This window comes from Anopheles stephensi, chromosome 3 (genome assembly GCF_013141755.1).
Source record: "Anopheles stephensi strain Indian chromosome 3, UCI_ANSTEP_V1.0, whole genome shotgun sequence".
Lineage (NCBI taxonomy): Eukaryota > Metazoa > Arthropoda > Insecta > Diptera > Culicidae > Anopheles > Anopheles stephensi.
In genome coordinates this window covers 28,284,811-28,300,624 of record NC_050203.1, presented here as the reverse complement: position 1 = coordinate 28,300,624, position 15,814 = coordinate 28,284,811, and the positions used below count along the sequence as shown (strand labels likewise).

The following is a 15,814-nucleotide window of genomic DNA, read 5'->3' as shown; positions in this document are numbered from 1 at the left end:
TTCGAGACCTTGGGGCGTCCCACTACACAATACCACACAGCAGAGGTGGCAGATAAGAAGGCTGGGGTAAGCTTTCGGACGCATCCACCCCATTCAACCCGTCTGGGTTTGGAGTAGCGAAACAAAAACGCGTCCCAGGAAAATCTCGCTGAACTGCTACATTATATATATTTTTTTCTTCCGAGCTTCTCGTTTGACCCGATTTTTCCACGAGTGTTGTTTTCCCCGGCGAAACAAACCCCCTATCGGCCTATCTGTTAAATGCCTACGTACGCACGCCTTTTAATCATTGCGTTCCCGGTTCGGTTTCGCTCGGTTCTTGGGGTGGCACTACGGATGGAGTTCCAGTTGCGATATCCTTTTCTTCGACAACAAAGAGGCGGGTGCGCATCATTTCATTCCGCCAGTGTTGCCGATCCTTTTTTGCCGGTCCATCCATATAATCCATAAAACACCATTGTTCGCGCTACTGTAGCGGCCGCCCGCAACCGTAGCCGGGATTACAATCGTGTACCGGTTTGGGAGGGTGGCTCGAAGGCTGGGGAAAGGGGAGCGATGGGTACCGAATTACAATAGCCCTTGTCCACAAACGATGGTGCAACTGATTTTTGGACAACAGACAACAAGGGACCCCACAAAAAGGGACGCCGGCCGAGTAATAGGCTCCGGCATCAATCTTTCCGCGCCCAAAGCTTTTTCTGGGCGCACAAGACCATCCCATGTGTGTGTGTGTGTGCACGCTCGTTGAAGGGATGGAGATTTTGATTCGCCCATTTGGACTGAGCTCCGAAAAAAGCTCCTGCCCGAAAGCTGAAGCTCGGTGCCGGTTCAAGTGGTGTACATTTTACAGCGACCGATTTGATGTACGGTCCGATGCTCCGGGCTGGACATCTTCACTCGCATGCGAATGATGACAATTCATCCGGGCATGTCCCTAATTGCATTTCTGCAACGCTCCCAGTGTGCTGACACCCACTTCGACGCTACTGACAACCGTACTCACTAATCGGATTTTAAACGGAATGGAACCGTTTGCCATGACCGAATGGCACGATGAGATTTTGCAGTAGTAATTTCTTTGATCGATCACCCTAATCACGCGCGGCCCGACATTCTGTTGCCCCTTAACCGACCACCGCTGGGCAGTGCTGAGCAAGGCCGAAATAATTGCAACGAAATGCATCGTAGCTAGAATTAGCTTTTCGGAGGACCGGTGGTTCGGTTGGGAAATTATCGTATCGACTAGGTACGGCGTGTAGTGACGCGTGCTGGGACAGGCTGGACATTTGATCGACCGACAGTTGAAGAGTGCGCACCAGCGTCGGGTAATGAATTATGTCTAGCTGTTTCGATTTTGGTATACGTCAGCCAGATACATCACGTGAAATCGGGGTTGATCATTGCAGTTGGAATTGCCAATGCCATATGATGGTCTAATAGGATTATTTGATTTTGTAATTACTTTGACATAAAATGGAATACAGAATGCGTACAAGCTGTTTGATCTGTGCTTGTCAATATTGAAATGCTACGGTCTTAACAGTCCAATGTTTGCTTTATTTCCACGCATTAAAATTATCATAATCATTCCATTTGTCATGATGGCAATCTTATAGTCAGGAAGCAGGGACAGTCGTCTGATGTGCCATGGATCGCTTCATTTTCAGTAAAATCCTACCAGGGTAGAACACAAAGAGGATAGCTGAACTGAAACTGTTCCTGGTCACGTAAGATTACTGCTACCGGACCAGAATGACCAGCATGAAATTTTTCAATTGTCATACTCACTTTTAATCGTATGCCAATCCATTATTTCGGCCGCTTTGACGGAACCATTAAAGCTTCTCCATCTCCATCTGAGTGTGGGAGCCTATCACGTCTCCTCTGTCGATGTGGATGGCCTAAGTAGACGTGACGAGCTGGGTCGTCGACTAGCTGGCAGACTTATTCTCATGATATCACCAGCCTACCAAAGCCTGGTAATTCTAATTTGCGGCAGAATGATGAGAACACCGTACAGGCAACACATACAAGGCCAGGCATTCTTCTGAGCATCTTCCTTTCGAACATGACTTGGAGAGTTTTGGTCAGTTTTGGCCAGAGTCCATTTCTATAACGCATATGAGAGTCTTCTTCTTCTTCTTCTCCTAACGACTTGCTAGCTCATGTCAGCCATCTAATGGCTTACTGGACCACTAAGTTGGATAATCAGTCCTCACTACGTGGGAACGGCTCAGATGAGGTTGGAACCTCGGGCCTCAGTAGTTTCCTTAGGTTATATATTAGTATTTGTAAGCATAGCCACTGGTGGTGCCACCATCATTTTGTGTTTTCGACTCGTTAATCTCCAACCCGAGGTTTAGAGCCACTCGCTTGATGCTTTGGTTAGCTTCTGCTACGTAGGAGAGTCGTCATCGTCAACATCGTATGCCAGCATCTGGATTGGCTTACAGTAGATGGTCCCCGAAGTTTCCATCTCCAATGGACTTCTTTAGCGGCAGATTGAAGAGAAGGCGCAATTTCTAACTTCTAGCAGGGAGTTTTAAGAGTTCTTCATCCATCGTTGATTGATGTTGGTCATTGTCAACCATGCTGAAGTACCTCATAGTATTTTCAGATATCCTAACAACATATGAAATTCCTTCTCATGTCTGATGAGTCAATCGACTATTTTAACACAGTCGAAATATAGTACAACCGGATGCAGGAAGCCTTCTTTAAGCTAGGTCATTACAGGAAGAAACTTCATCGCTCAGGAATCACATTGCAGGTAGAGTTCCTGGACTTCAATCTGTACGTACAGTGAATAGAATTTGGAGTCTCGTCGCGTACCGCATCGTGGTTGCAAGAAAACAGCTGCAAATATGATTCGCAACAGAAGCTAGTTTCAAAGGTTCAGGGCATTAGTTAAACTAATTGAACCATCCGGAATACATAAATTTGTTGAATACCTCATAATTATAATGTGCTATAAAGTATAAATAAAACAATTTATACAACACACGTTATGTTCTTAATAAATTAATTAGTACCCTGAGTCAATGCTGACTATTGCAAGCAACTAAATAAATATCCTTAAACCTTTCTTATGTTCTCAAAACCACTTTTAACTACCACTCTGCTTTCTACTCTTAGGACCTTCTCTACCCATAATTACGGATAAAAGAGCAACCGCTTAGTAATGATTTAAGCCGAGATGCATATTTAAAACAGCAAAGACTTTACTCAAGTAGAGAGATCCTTTAAAAGGCATTTAGCAGAATGCCCCGGTAATGCTTTGCAGGATTCAATAGGAAACGCCAGTTTACAAAGGTGCAACCGTTCATTGGGAGGGTGAGAATAGAAAAAACCATGAATCGCAAAATAAATATTCTATTTTAATCCTATCGGCTCACGATGATGGGGTTATTGTGGTGGAAAAAATGAAACCCCGACCCTTATGCAGAGAGAAACAAAAGAAGAAGAAGAAACCCACCCAGAAACCCACCCCCCCCCCCCCCCCGGGCAGTACACCGACAACACACTTCAGCAAGTGCATCTCACACTCCCGGCTGCAGCAAGGATGCCAGATTGCACAGGCCTGTTGGTGGTCCTGTGATTCTCATAAATTGTACATCCGATCGGATTTTTAACCTTCCCGTCCAATTGCACCTCACGCTGTCTCCGCACCCCCTCCCCCCCCCGACAGCCGGCCACAGTAAATCGCCCACACATCAGCATTTCGTCCCACATACTATAATCAACCTAAACGGTACAAATGGGGGGATGGCTGGAGAGGTGAGCGGGGTAGTCCCTTTAATATCCCTCGGTGCATTTTATCCGTGCGTCTGAGCAGGGTTCGTAGCCGGGAACGTTGCTCCCTGGTGGTACATTCTATCGTCACCACCGGCCCCCGGATTCGGTGCCGGCCCTCAGGACGATGTTGATGGCCGGCCCTTCGCTCGCGCATCGTTTGCAAGCACTCGAGGGCTCTTAGGGCGCACTGGCAGAGATCAAAATGCAATCAATTTCATCATGCATGACTCTCCCCGGGATCTGCATTTCCCGTACGATTGCGTGCGTTTCGCTGCGTACCGGTCTCGGTGTGCGTTCTTTGCGTACGGTGCACAGCACAGCATAGTGCTGCAAATGGACCGTCCGACCCAGGCCGACCCCAACGGCCCCCCTTCCCCTTTCCCGCTGGACGTTTCGGGACGGAATGTATTTTCCCCGGGAACGCATGTAATGGATTATTAAGTACACAATTCTACCACTCACCCACACACACACACGCGCGGGTAATGCAGCAATCAAACATGTTTTAGCATTGCACTCTCATACCTGAAGTAGCGATTGTAAATGTGGCACTGCGGGGGAACTGTTACAAGGGTGGGGTGTGTGGGAGGGGGGGAACCCGGCCTGTGGTATGTTGAAGTTGGTTCGCATAAATACACGCACACACGCACACTCACTCACGCAATGCAACTGCAGCACTGCAATCATCGTCACCAGGGAAGTCACCTTGATGAACCGAAAACCACCAGGCGGCTCCATTCAACAGGGATCAATATCAGTAGAACGTGGGGGGGGGGGGGGAGAGTGCGAGCTTGGTTCACCCAGACTTGCTTTCGATGATTATTAGAATCTTTTGAAAATAGTTTTGTCGATATCGATTCACGTGAGCTTTTCCTTTGAAGTTTTAGGGGGAAAACATTTGCAAACGACTATAGAACAGAATATCTCAATTTTAGAACAATTATTACATGTTATTGATGGTAATTAGTCATATGAAAGTTAAGAGCACAGCTTTTGAGAACTAATTGCATTGATGAATTGGAATTGCATATCTTTATGTATCAGACATCATAATTTTATTAATCAAATTAATTACTGCTCCTCAAGCTTGGTAATGAAAACCCAAACCAATTTCGCTTATTTCACAAGAGTATAGTTTTTCTTGTATAGCTATACATTCTCCAGCATGGTTTGGGTTGACATTGTTTCATTTTACGTTGGCTTGTTTTCCCCTTATAATTTAAATAATAAGCTCTGCTTACGAGAAGACTGTACAGGGATTCGATCATCTGTTCTGTTCGCCTCCGTCACTGAACCACCCCATCGGATAATTCCATTTACTTTACAACTACTTCTGAGCACTCTACTCATGACTTGTTTGCCTGAGCTTTCTGATTATTCTACCAGTAAACCACAAGTCTAATTGACGGTATTGTATAGTGCATACATCTGAAATTGAAAATAAATTCGTACAGCCATTAAGTTTTCCCACCGGAAAACCATGAAGTTGTTTTTTCTTATTCAGTATGAACGTCCTAGCAAACGGCTGCAGCAAAACAAATAATAATAATTAAGAAAAAGAAGTAAAAAAAAACTTTTTATATAGTGATCAAGCCTAAAACTAAATTGTTATTTTTATTGAAAGTGCAAGTAAATAAAAAAAAAACATTTTAGCAGTTACTACAACAGAATAAAATTATCCCGCGCGCTCTTTTTAAATATTTGGCTGCGTTCGTACATCCAGGCAGGCTGCTTTGGCTGTACGCAGCCGTTATAAACACAGATTCGGCTGACGTCAGGAACGATTCCACTATGCGATGATTTGCCAGCAATTTTAACAAACATTTTGGGGTTCTACTTATAATTACACCCTACAGAAAAGAAAACACAACTTAGTAAAGTTCAATCAGGTCCTAACTGATAAAAAACTACTGCTACAAATCATGTTTACAGTATTACGAGCTATAATATCTCACAAAAAGTAGTAACAACAGCATTAAGATAATTAATTCTATTTTGAACGTATTTTCTTATCTTTATTTTAGTAAATTGTATCACTATCAATCAACAACCAAACGAATGCTATAAAATTTAAACATCCAGTATGGCAACAACCCACATGCGTCAAGCGGCGAACCTCGAGTTGCTCACCACTGCGCTGTCAAACATTCATCCCCAAAAGAAAAGAAAACGGTAACCACAAACAAAACAAAACTCCCGCGTTCGATACGAACTGCAGTTTTCCAGTATTTAAGTTATAGGAAGCATTTACAAAATGGTTAAATAGTGTTAGCCATGTATACCAAAGCGTTTATAAAGCTTACATTAAAGTGGGCTGCTAAACTAGCATAGCAACGGTACGCGCGTTGCCGATTACACCCTTCAGTGTAGATTTAGCGCTTGAGCGTAGTAGGCATAGGAACCATCGCCGGACAGAAGCGCATCTTCAGCGTCAGCAGGATGGAATACTCCAGCTTTGTAAAAGGCTTCCGGAAGAAATCGTTCCACAGCTACGCCAGTCCACCGGACACTGAGTACGCAAAGGAGTTTGAAGAACAAATGCAAGCGCTGGTCATTAACTTCGATATTGACGACACAAAGATGGAACAGCAACAGCAGCAGCACCACCACCAGATGTCCTTCACAACAAGCACTCCACTAGCATCCGGAAGTGGGTTAAAGTGGAAAACCAGAAGAAAAGCAAGCTGTACCGCACTGTTTGACGAAACGGAACGGCTGGATGTGCCGAAGAAACGGATGGCTGTGAATATCGACCAAAGTGCCGAGAGTCAGGAACTTCACCACGGATCGTACGACTCGAGCGAAGGCATTTCGATGCGTTTTGATTCGTCCAGCTCGAACGATGATGCGGCATGGAATGAATTCATTGGCAATAGTTCCGCCGGATCTAGCCAGCTGAAGAAAGAGAAGGTACAACACCATTGCAGCACATTCCCCTTTGAGGCAATTCAAGGCGAAGGTAGGTTGTTGTTTTTAAGAACCCAAAAGTGGGCACAATTTAATGCTGATTTTTTTGTTGTTGCTTTAGATTCATTACTAGAACCGTCCGCTGATGTGTTTGCGCCCGAGGACACAGCAATGTTTGCAACCAAATTAGTATGTATGCCTGCGAAGCGAACCCATGATGAGGCTAATAGTTAGGATACTCCGTTTGTCACAGCAACGCCACTCTTTAGCTTTCCTTAGCTCTTATAATATAATGTTTGCTCTCTGCTGAGGATTGTAAATATAGATTCCTATTTAAAAGTACGCTTTTGGCAATTGCGGCTAAGATGAAGGGCAGTGCGTAAATTATTCGCTCCACTGTGTGCACCATTCATAGAATGGACCACGTTTCCCAGTGGATAGATGATAAGGGCAGCTTTCGAATTTCTTCATCATCGCCATCTTCATGACAGAAAAAACTCAATTATATTAAATTGTCAATAAAACCAAATATGAGCTCAGTATAAAGTACGGTATTTGAAAACATTTAATTTAACGCTCACCGCAGCACGCCGTGTTAGCAGCTTACTCGAAATATACAACCCACACACTAGCCACCACGAAAAAGGCTGGTGCTTCGTAGGTGCAGCTTAGGCAATCATCCTTCTCCGGATCCCACAGCGCTCGTGCAACGCACCGAAAGTCTTGCATTTTCTTGTCGCCCACCGTAACGAGCACCACAATACGGTACCGTTCGAAATGGCACAGTTTAAATTGATTTCGTAGCTCTTCGCTTAAATTTTCCGCCAACCGTTTGGCACGCTTCGGTACGTACTTGTACTCGTCCAGGTATGACTTGAGGAAATGATCCATCAGCGATCGCATTGCTTCACGGCGGAAAGGATTTCTCGAATCGAGACGGTAGGTGTTTTGGAAGCGAGGCACGACGTACTGTTCGGGGTTAAGGGGAGCAACAGAATTGGGTAAAGACTGAGGAATAGTTCGAACAAGGAAAAGCTTACCATGCTGGTACGATCGTAAAGGCTCCTGTCCGCTCGGGACGAAGTCATCGCCGGTCCCATTAAGCGGGACAGTATCAGTACAGATGATTTACGCTGCAAGAAGCAAAAGGGCCTTTAATTAGAAGGTTTTTCTAACAAATAAGACTCTGAAACTGGTGAGACCGGAGGCCAAGAAGGTAATGGCGTCGGTTTTTACCAGCTAAAAGTAGAATAATGGTAAGGGAAGCCAGTAATGGCAGGCCGAGACCTCTCGATATTGTAGAGCCGAATAAGGAGAAAGATTCTGACGCCACTAACTCCGATTCTGATACTCTACGGTGAAAAATTCCGGGATCACAGATAGTATCACCTGTCGCGACGGATGAAGCCCGGACTGTATACCAAATTAGGCCAAAATTAAAAGCCTGTAATTTCTCGAACTCGACTTGCATTGTTAGGTTGGTCATATCATGAGAATGACACCAGTCAACCTATTTTTTTGTCCGTCCAGAGGAGACGTGGTGGGTCCAAATTGAGCTGGGAACCCCAACTAAGCGATCTAAAGGAATTATGTGTCCTTGGCCAAGCCGACTGGAAGTGAGGGATAAGTCGGGGGGGGGGGGGGGGGGGGACTTCCGATAACTTACCGCCATGGCACTCATGCTTTCCCGGGGATAGGTTGATTTTCGCTGAAAGAAGAAGGATTAATTTAGCATTTACTATCCTGAATCAATACACGATAAAAGATTCAAGCTTACATAGGTCTTTTCGGAGCTTTTCCTACCATCCGATCCCTCGGAATCACCCTGCGGATCAACGAAACCGATCTTCCTGGGTCGTTTACTCTTTTCTCCATCCTGTAATGGGTGAATCGCAATAAGAATAAGTAAAACCAGTTTCTATCATTATCCAGCACTGCTTACCTTTGTTTCCTTGCCACTCTTCATGGTTTTAATAGCTACTAAATATTATAAAAATATAAAACAAATGGCTGAAGAGGGAAAGATCAGATGAAATAAATAAACAGGACACAGCCTGCTACGATTAAGCATAAGATATAAAGCGTGAGCAGGAAACATTGCTGATTCATATTCTGATAAATATCTTAAATAACTTATCATAAAATTAAGAAAAAAAATATTTTTAAATTAATTTAATAGAAAAATATTCAAAAACCCCACAAAACAATCCTGCCTCGTGAAAGGTTAAGCGAAACGTTTCCATTCGCTCTCTCTCGCACTGTCTTCTCACCTAGGTCTGTTTACTCACCATCTCATCTATTTCGCACTCTCCTTCTCGCTCTGTCTCACTTCTCACACCAGCAGATTTCTATTCACCAGCTCTTTCATCCTACCCCAATGGTGGATCTGCTCAACCACCGTCTCACGCTCACTGCCCTACGTAAACAAACTGCAGCGGACCGCGATCACAGGCAGACGAAGATAATCGTTATCCGCGAGACAGCGAATCCGACTCCCTTCTTTGGGCGGTTGTGTTCGCGCAAAGTTAATCTGATCGAAGAGTGTGCATAGAATACTTAACCGCTGAGCGCCCGCAGCAGATACAACACAGAGAACATAAGCATGGTTCTAACAAACGACGACGCACCACGGAAAGGTAAGATAGAATGTGGCCAAAGCTGCTAATCAATGAGTCAATTCAACTCACCTACCCACCCAATGAATCTTTTTTCCATGACCGCTTTCTCTTTTTTGCCCCTGTTCGCCCCACCAGGGGAACTACCGGAAAGGAAATATCTGGAGACGCTCGAGGAAGGTGCCAACATTTCGGTGGATTACGGTGACGTCAAACTGCCCGAATGGTACGATGAGGCCAAAATTAAAAGGTAGTTTTGAAGAGCATCGAAGTTGTGTTAAGGTGCGAAGCTATAAACTTAAGAAGCTAATCGAGCACGCGCGTTCTCTCGCTCTCTCTCTCTCTCTCTCTCTCTCTCTCTCTCTCGATACAGAGCGCAAGAGTTCTTCAAGCGCAACTTTTACGCCATGTTCGTCGGGAAGCTGTGTGGCCTACTTGCCATCGTTACTGTGCCTTCAATTTTGCGCATCTTGGTCCACACGAACCAGTCGTCCGAACCGCGGAGTGCATATCGACGCTACGTTGCGACCATAATGCATACCCTGGAATGGTACTACGAGGATATGGTTCCCACGTCTAGGTATGAATTTGAATTTCAGTCTAAGCTAAGACCACGTGCTTGCCGAAAGGATTGCTGATCGTTTATTGTCGGTTTTGTTTCCTAGATCCTGGAAATCGATCACATACGTAAGGAAAACGCATGCTGGCGTTAGTAAGCAGGCGGCAACGTTAAGGCCCGATATGATCATATCCCAGCGCGATATGGCGATCACACAGTTTGGCTTCATTGGGTAAGATATTGGGTAAGGAAGTAAGGGGGAAACAACAACAACAAAACACACGATCCCCTTTGCATGGCATCATTAGCCGACTGGACGGAACCGCGTAATTAGCGCGGTAATACGCGTGAAGTGTAATAACGTCTTGCTTCAGAGACCTCATTCGCCTCTTTCCTTTATATTGGAACATGTATGGTACAACTATTGCAAGTATGGTTTAATAATTGCGTGTGTGGGTTAAATTAAATCTCTCGGTACCGTTTGCTTACGTGTAAAAATCGGGTGAAGCGTTACTGCTGGTGTTTGTCGGGTGATAGTACGATGGCTAGGTCGGTATCAAGTTGGCAGGTAGCTCGGTGCGTAGTGTATCCATGGCAACGCCACAGAAGCTGCAAAGTGGAGGATTGGATCTGTCGAGAAGGTAGGAGTGTCTCAGGAAAGGAAAGGACTCGTTGGATGAGGCTGAAATCAGGATCGTCCCAGGCTGCTGTGATGTGCTTGATGGGGCGAAGTTTCGTGAAGAGGTCTAGGTTGTGCCAGGAGCTGTTCCAGTTAGTGCTCGATGGCCAGTCGATCAATTTTCGCGGTTCCGTCGATTCCGGAATGACCCGGAATCCAACAGAAAACTGTGGCAGGAGATGATGGGGATGTCACCAAAGAGCTGGAAGTGAGGGTCTTCAGGGAGGCCGTGTTCGAGGTCAGATGAGGAGTGCGGTGGGATACCAGGGATGTATTCCCCGGTGAGTGGATTGGATGATCGGAGGGAGCTGGTGGTTGGTGAGCTGTTGCAGGTCGGTGTTAGCTCCGGTAATGAGGGAAGTTGCGTCGATTCCTTCCTCAAGAATCCAAGCTGCAGCTGCGAAGAGTCTATTGGTGACGATTGGTGATGGATCTGCATAGAAATGTTTTCCAATGCCGTTTCGTTTGCTTCTTGTAGCTAGTTGTAATTTGCTAAAAATAAGCTATTCACTTAAATGCATTTAAAATGGCTGCAAAGTCCATTTTGTTGTTTGTTTGTGTTACCTCCGATTTTTTAATTAATCACCCTTTGTTTCGCTTTATCTTCCAGTTATGTTATTATAAGCTATCGCAAGCTTGGCATAAAGTACGATCGGAAGGATATGGAGGCGTTCGTACACTTTTGGCGCGTTATCGGACACATGATGGGAATCGAAGAGCGGTCAGTAAATGGCGTAGACTCACCTTATCGCCTCCCCTTAAAATGGTCATCTACTTACAGATTCAATGCCTGTACGGATCGGTTCGAAACGACCGAGCAGCGTATGTTGCTGATAGCGAACGAAATACTCAAACCGGCCCTTCTCCACCATACGGCCGAATTTGTCAAGATGGGCAAAGCACTCATCGAAGGGCTCTGGTGCTTCAATCCATTCATCGAGTTCGATAGCTTTCTGTTCCTTACGATGCGGCTCAACAATGTGCCCGGCTACCACTACTGGGACGATGAGGTAACACCGGACCTGAAGGCATCCGAAGGGCAGCTACGCCATTACGAACGGTTTAGCCGTTACGCTCGGTTTCTGCTGTACTGTGTGTGCTACATCCACTCGGTACTGCTGTACATAGCCGTGTTCCGGTGGTACTTTAACGGGCAGATGATTATGTCCCGGTTTTTGATCACGTACTTCCCCTTCCTGGCCTTCTACCACTTCGGTGTGAGAGACGCGTACGTTAGAATATTGAAATGAGTTTTTGAGCTCGGTTTTTCATTAGAGTAGAAATTGTTGTTACAAAATGTTATACAAAAATTACAAATGGAGGCTTTTTTTAAAGGCGTTAAAACTGCAGCGGAACAAGGCAAAGATTTCTCATTTTGTAATACTCTTGTAATGTTACCCATTTCGCGTTATTTATACGCAAAAGTGTTAAATAAAGTTTTGTACAGGCCATCGAGCAGACCTACAAACTGTTCTGCTGCTTAATGGCCAGAAACAGATTAAACAGATTGTACAGCGCGTAGATGTAGTCGGCCTGACGTTCGCCGGCCGGCAGCGGAATGTCGAACATGTTACAAATAATCTTAATGTAGCTCGCCAAACTGCAGTCCAGCTTGGCGGACGGGAAGCCAACCGCATCCAGCATCCGTTCCATCTCTTCCGGCCACTCCGACATCAGACTGTCAATGTTGACCACCGGCTGCTTGTGTGCATTAACGCTCTGGATCGATTGGCTTGCCCGCAGCGCCTGTATCTCCGTGATCCAACGATCAATGTCCCGGGCGCTACGCACGATCGCGGACGGTGTTTCGATCGGTTTGGTAAATATGGAGCGTAGCTTCATCTGGAGCAGCACGCTATCGCTCTGATCACCGCACGGTTCATCGAGGATCTGTGAAAAGGGGTAACCGTTACGCGTTTTACTCTCCCCAACCGCCATCAGGCCTTACCATTAGTCCCAAATTTTGGATGTGCCCATTCAGCTTCTTGCTTTTCTTCTCGCTCACCGGGCCCGGCGGACAAACCTTCAGGAACGCATCGATATCCCCGACCGCCGGTATAAACTCCGGTATGAAGATTTTTAGCTTAAAATCGATCGCGATCCGTTGCGGGGTGTAGCGCGAGATGTACTGGAACAGCTCCTGCACCTCGGCCGGTGCGTCAATGTTTTCGTACAGCTTCGGGTTAAATTCCTTCTCCTCGACCAGCTTCTTCACCGGTTCCTTCTCGTCGTCCGACATGCTGGCACTGCTGTCTGTAAGGGAATCGTTCTTACGCAGCTGTTCACGCTTCGGATTCGGTTCTAGGGTTGGGGACACAGACAAAACATTCAACGGGGACGATACACACACACACGCACACACGGCCGCAAACTTACCTGCAGCCACACGTCCAACCTTGGTGCCTTCCTCCAGCAAACTCATCGGATGGCTTTCATTGAAGCTTTCCTTAAAAATTCGATGTACGGATATCAGTAATTGCGACTGTTGCAATGTCGAAACCCTTTTTCTCACCTTACGCTGCTCACGACCAGCCGGATGGCCTTCCTCGTCCTCGTCGTCCTCGTCGTCTTCGTCCTCCTGGTTGATAAACTGCAGCGAACCGGAAACGTCCAGATCGGGCGGCGGACTGTCGTCAATCTCGCGGCCATTTTTAATTTCGTACATTTCATCATACAAATCCATCGTACGGTTTGCTCGCTTCCTGTGTGTCCGTGCGTAAATAATCACCCGCAAGGAAATGTGTTTTTTCCCTTGTACAACAGCTCTTTTCCCTAGAGAGAGAAACACACCAAACACAGTGCCGAGACCGCTTTGTTTGGTGCGGGTTGCGCGTTACCTTGGCAACCGATACGTGTTGCCCTACCGAAAGTTTTCCATCGTTCCACAAAAATCGTCGGTTGCTCCTTCTTTTTCGTGTTTTTTCTTTTATTTCAAAATTCGTCAAAAAAAACGCACCCATTCGAACAGGATTTAAAAGCAAAGGGGAGGGAAAATATAAATAAGCTTCAGCAAACAATTTCGCTACTTTCCCAAACACGACACATCGCTGATGATGCTCGTTATGAGCTGCTTATCGTTCAGAGCCGAGCTGACCTCCTCCTCGTCCCACTGCAAGCACACCCGATGCATCCGTGGTTCCTTCTTGCCCTGCAGTCGTACGATACCGCGCGTTTCGACCAGCGTGCACAGACTGATAAACTCCGTCTGATCCACCGCCTGGATGTTCCGCTTGGTGCAGATCGTTTTGTACACGTCGTGCAGCTTCCCGACCGTGATGTCCTTATTTTTGCCATGCCTTAGCAACAGCATCAGCGAACAGATGAGCAGCTTCTGCTGCAGCGGGAAACCTTCCTCGAGATCATTGCTGAGCGTTTGCGATGCACCGTACACCTGCTTCAGCACCGCCATCACCTGCCCCATGCTAACGACGGTAGGTGTTTCGGATTTCGTTGTGCGATCCTCCTTCTTTGCGCCTTCAACCAGACGGCGGGCGATGAACAGCGCTCGCCGGATGTCACCCGACGTGGAAGCGACTTTGGCAGCGAGCAAACCAAGGGCCGCAGCCGGGAAACGTGACAGGGAATCGGTTTCCTTCAGGCATGCCTCTAGGATGGCCACAATTTGTTGCTTTGTGTAGGGTAGGAACTGTATCAGGTGGGGTTTCAGTTCGCAGCGGGCCTGTAGCCGGGCAAGCAATCGATCGGTGAGATCAAGCGCGTTGGCAATTCCGATCAGAATGAGCCGAGCGGTCGGTCGAGCTGGCCATTCGAAGATGCTGTAAAGGATCGTTTGCTTGCTGCTCGACAGCTGATCGATCTCGTCCAGCACCAGCATGATGGTTCTGTGCTTTCGCTGTAAGTGTGCTTCGATTGCAGCCTGGTACATCTTCTCCGTCGTTCCACCGGTGGCCTTCAAATCCAGCTCCTCGGAGATCTTTTTGTATATGCTACCGACGCTCTTGATCGAGGTGCAGTTAATGTAGACGGGCTTCAGCTTCTTTGCGAACGGCGGATGGTTCAGTATTCGCTGCAGTGTGGCCGTTTTACCCGTTCCCGGTGGACCGCTAAAAAGGGGGGAAAGGCATTGTTTTTAAAATTAGTGTGAAAATAGCTCGGAACATGCCCATCCGCTTACCTTATGTACAAACTGCCCGATCCATCGGCACTCAAAACATTCTCGACGTACGCCACCAGCTCGTCGTATTCCTTCTCGCGCTCGGGAAGCTTGCCGAACGCATCCGGCGGTGCTACATTCGATGCGCTTTCCAGCTCTTCCACACCATCCACCACGTCCGATAGCCGTCGGGGACGGCTAGGTTTGCGGGCAGCTTTTTTCGGCGAATCGACGTACTCGTCTTCCAGTTCTTCCTCTTTGGCGGCGACCGGTACCTTTGATCGACGCTTGCGTGGCGTTGCTTGCTGCTGGGTCGGTTCTTTTTCGTTTTCCTTATCGTTGATCGAAGAGGACCGCAGGCTGAGACGCGTTCGACGATGCATTGTTGCGTTTTTCACCGTTATTTTGCACCGAAAACCGTATCCGCGCGTTCAGCTGCGGCATCAATTTCCCGCCCGTATGCAACAGCTGATACGGTGTGGTGGTGGTGCGTATGGAAACGGATCGATAGTTCTTTTGCTCCAGTATCATTCCTATCCGAGAGTGGAGCAGATCGATCACCATAAAATTGTCTTATTTCAGTTGATTTGCTTCAATTTACTGATAGTTTTTTTTTAAATCTTTTTATATTTTTGGAAAAGTTATTGGGAAATTAATCGTTCACAAACAAATAATAATAAATATTTTTTCGGTTACGGAACTATTGCTCCGAACACGGTGCTGTACATCGCTAGCCATTCTATGTGTTTGGTAGAGATGTACATCCTTAAGGTGAATATACACGAGTATGAATAAAATAACCGTTTTTTGTTAAATACAGAACTCGTTTTAAAATTGTATTTTGAGGGTAACGAAAGGAAAATTGGGCTTTAAATAAGAATTTGACGTTAAGCAATTTTCGTAAATAAAAGGGATTTTTTTTTCAGGTCATAAAACAAGCGGAAGTGCGGGCTTCGACATCCGGGGAAAGGGTTTTCACGCGAACTCTTCAGACAACTGCAGCGAGGCTAATTAAATGAAAAAGATTAAGCATTAATGTGTCGAAAACGAAGTCATAAAGCCCTATTTTGAAGCAGAGTATCGGCTGAGGTGAAAGAGAAGCAGCTTCGGATAACATCCTCGAAGAGAAATCCAGTGTTGCCAGA

The 15,814-nt window shown here is 46.2% G+C and overlaps 5 protein-coding genes across 7 annotated transcripts; 2 read left to right on the top strand and 3 right to left on the bottom strand.

Moving 5' to 3' along the window:
* Positions 1-5,934: 5,934 nt before the first annotated feature.
* On the top strand, positions 5,935-7,251 carry LOC118512732. The gene is made up of 2 exons (XM_036057594.1): positions 5,935-6,754; positions 6,824-7,251. Exons 1-2 carry the CDS (start codon positions 6,235-6,237, stop codon positions 6,934-6,936), a joined length of 633 nt encoding a protein of 210 aa, XP_035913487.1. The 5' UTR covers positions 5,935-6,234; the 3' UTR covers positions 6,937-7,251.
* LOC118512733 (tctex1 domain-containing protein 1) lies at positions 7,250-9,352 on the bottom strand. 2 transcript variants are annotated; one of them, XM_036057596.1, is made up of 6 exons: positions 8,991-9,352; positions 8,645-8,679; positions 8,480-8,578; positions 8,369-8,410; positions 7,743-7,835; positions 7,250-7,671 (listed from the first exon to the last, which is right to left on the bottom strand). In XM_036057596.1, the coding sequence occupies exons 2-6, from the start codon at positions 8,666-8,668 to the stop codon at positions 7,306-7,308; spliced, it is 624 nt and encodes a 207-aa protein (XP_035913489.1). In that variant the 5' UTR covers positions 8,669-8,679; positions 8,991-9,352; the 3' UTR covers positions 7,250-7,305. The 2 variants fall into 2 exon arrangements, with proteins under 2 accessions (XP_035913489.1, XP_035913488.1); XM_036057595.1 differs by having other exon boundaries at positions 7,265-7,671; positions 8,645-8,712; positions 8,991-9,120.
* LOC118512730 lies at positions 9,088-12,058 on the top strand. The gene is made up of 6 exons (XM_036057590.1): positions 9,088-9,338; positions 9,456-9,567; positions 9,691-9,897; positions 9,983-10,108; positions 11,166-11,276; positions 11,337-12,058. Exons 1-6 carry the CDS (start codon positions 9,305-9,307, stop codon positions 11,803-11,805), a joined length of 1,059 nt encoding a protein of 352 aa, XP_035913483.1. The 5' UTR covers positions 9,088-9,304; the 3' UTR covers positions 11,806-12,058.
* Positions 11,803-13,335, bottom strand: LOC118512731 (intraflagellar transport protein 46 homolog). Of its 2 annotated transcripts, none has more exons than XM_036057591.1 (4): positions 13,068-13,335; positions 12,932-13,001; positions 12,504-12,856; positions 11,803-12,445 (listed from the first exon to the last, which is right to left on the bottom strand). In XM_036057591.1, exons 1-4 carry the CDS (start codon positions 13,236-13,238, stop codon positions 12,017-12,019), a joined length of 1,023 nt encoding a protein of 340 aa, XP_035913484.1. In that variant the 5' UTR covers positions 13,239-13,335; the 3' UTR covers positions 11,803-12,016. The 2 variants fall into 2 exon arrangements, with proteins under 2 accessions (XP_035913484.1, XP_035913485.1); XM_036057592.1 differs by having other exon boundaries at positions 12,504-12,808; positions 13,068-13,327.
* A 114-nt stretch (positions 13,336-13,449) lies between these two features.
* Positions 13,450-15,155, bottom strand: LOC118512729 (cell division control protein 6 homolog). Its single transcript, XM_036057589.1, has 2 exons — positions 14,691-15,155; positions 13,450-14,619 (listed from the first exon to the last, which is right to left on the bottom strand). The coding sequence occupies exons 1-2, from the start codon at positions 15,050-15,052 to the stop codon at positions 13,578-13,580; spliced, it is 1,404 nt and encodes a 467-aa protein (XP_035913482.1). The 5' UTR covers positions 15,053-15,155; the 3' UTR covers positions 13,450-13,577.
* Between the last annotated feature and the right edge of the window lie 659 nt (positions 15,156-15,814).

Coding starts and splice junctions, on each gene's coding strand:
- LOC118512733 (XM_036057596.1), bottom strand. CDS start 8,668: ATGAAGAGTGGCAAGGAAACAAAG. Junction 8,411..8,479: donor AAAGCTCCGAAAAGACCTAT/GTAAGCTTGAAT, acceptor TTCTTCTTTCAG/CGAAAATCAACCTATCCCCG. Junction 7,672..7,742: donor TTTACGATCGTACCAGCATG/GTAAGCTTTTCC, acceptor AACCCCGAACAG/TACGTCGTGCCTCGCTTCCA.
- LOC118512729 (XM_036057589.1), bottom strand. CDS start 15,052: ATGCATCGTCGAACGCGTCTCAGCCTGCGGTCCTCTTCGATCAACGAT. Junction 14,620..14,690: donor TCGGGCAGTTTGTACATAAG/GTAAGCGGATGG, acceptor CCCCCTTTTTAG/CGGTCCACCGGGAACGGGTA.
- LOC118512731 (XM_036057591.1), bottom strand. CDS start 13,238: ATGGATTTGTATGATGAAATGTACGAAATTAAAAATGGCCGCGAGATT. Junction 13,002..13,067: donor CTGGTCGTGAGCAGCGTAAG/GTGAGAAAAAGG, acceptor CGAATTTTTAAG/GAAAGCTTCAATGAAAGCCA. Junction 12,857..12,931: donor GGTTGGACGTGTGGCTGCAG/GTAAGTTTGCGG, acceptor CCCCAACCCTAG/AACCGAATCCGAAGCGTGAA.
- LOC118512732 (XM_036057594.1), top strand. CDS start 6,235: ATGGAATACTCCAGCTTTGTAAAAGGCTTCCGGAAGAAATCGTTCCAC. Junction 6,755..6,823: donor TGAGGCAATTCAAGGCGAAG/GTAGGTTGTTGT, acceptor TTGTTGCTTTAG/ATTCATTACTAGAACCGTCC.
- LOC118512730 (XM_036057590.1), top strand. CDS start 9,305: ATGGTTCTAACAAACGACGACGCACCACGGAAAG. Junction 9,898..9,982: donor GATATGGTTCCCACGTCTAG/GTATGAATTTGA, acceptor TTTGTTTCCTAG/ATCCTGGAAATCGATCACAT. Junction 11,277..11,336: donor ATGATGGGAATCGAAGAGCG/GTCAGTAAATGG, acceptor ATCTACTTACAG/ATTCAATGCCTGTACGGATC.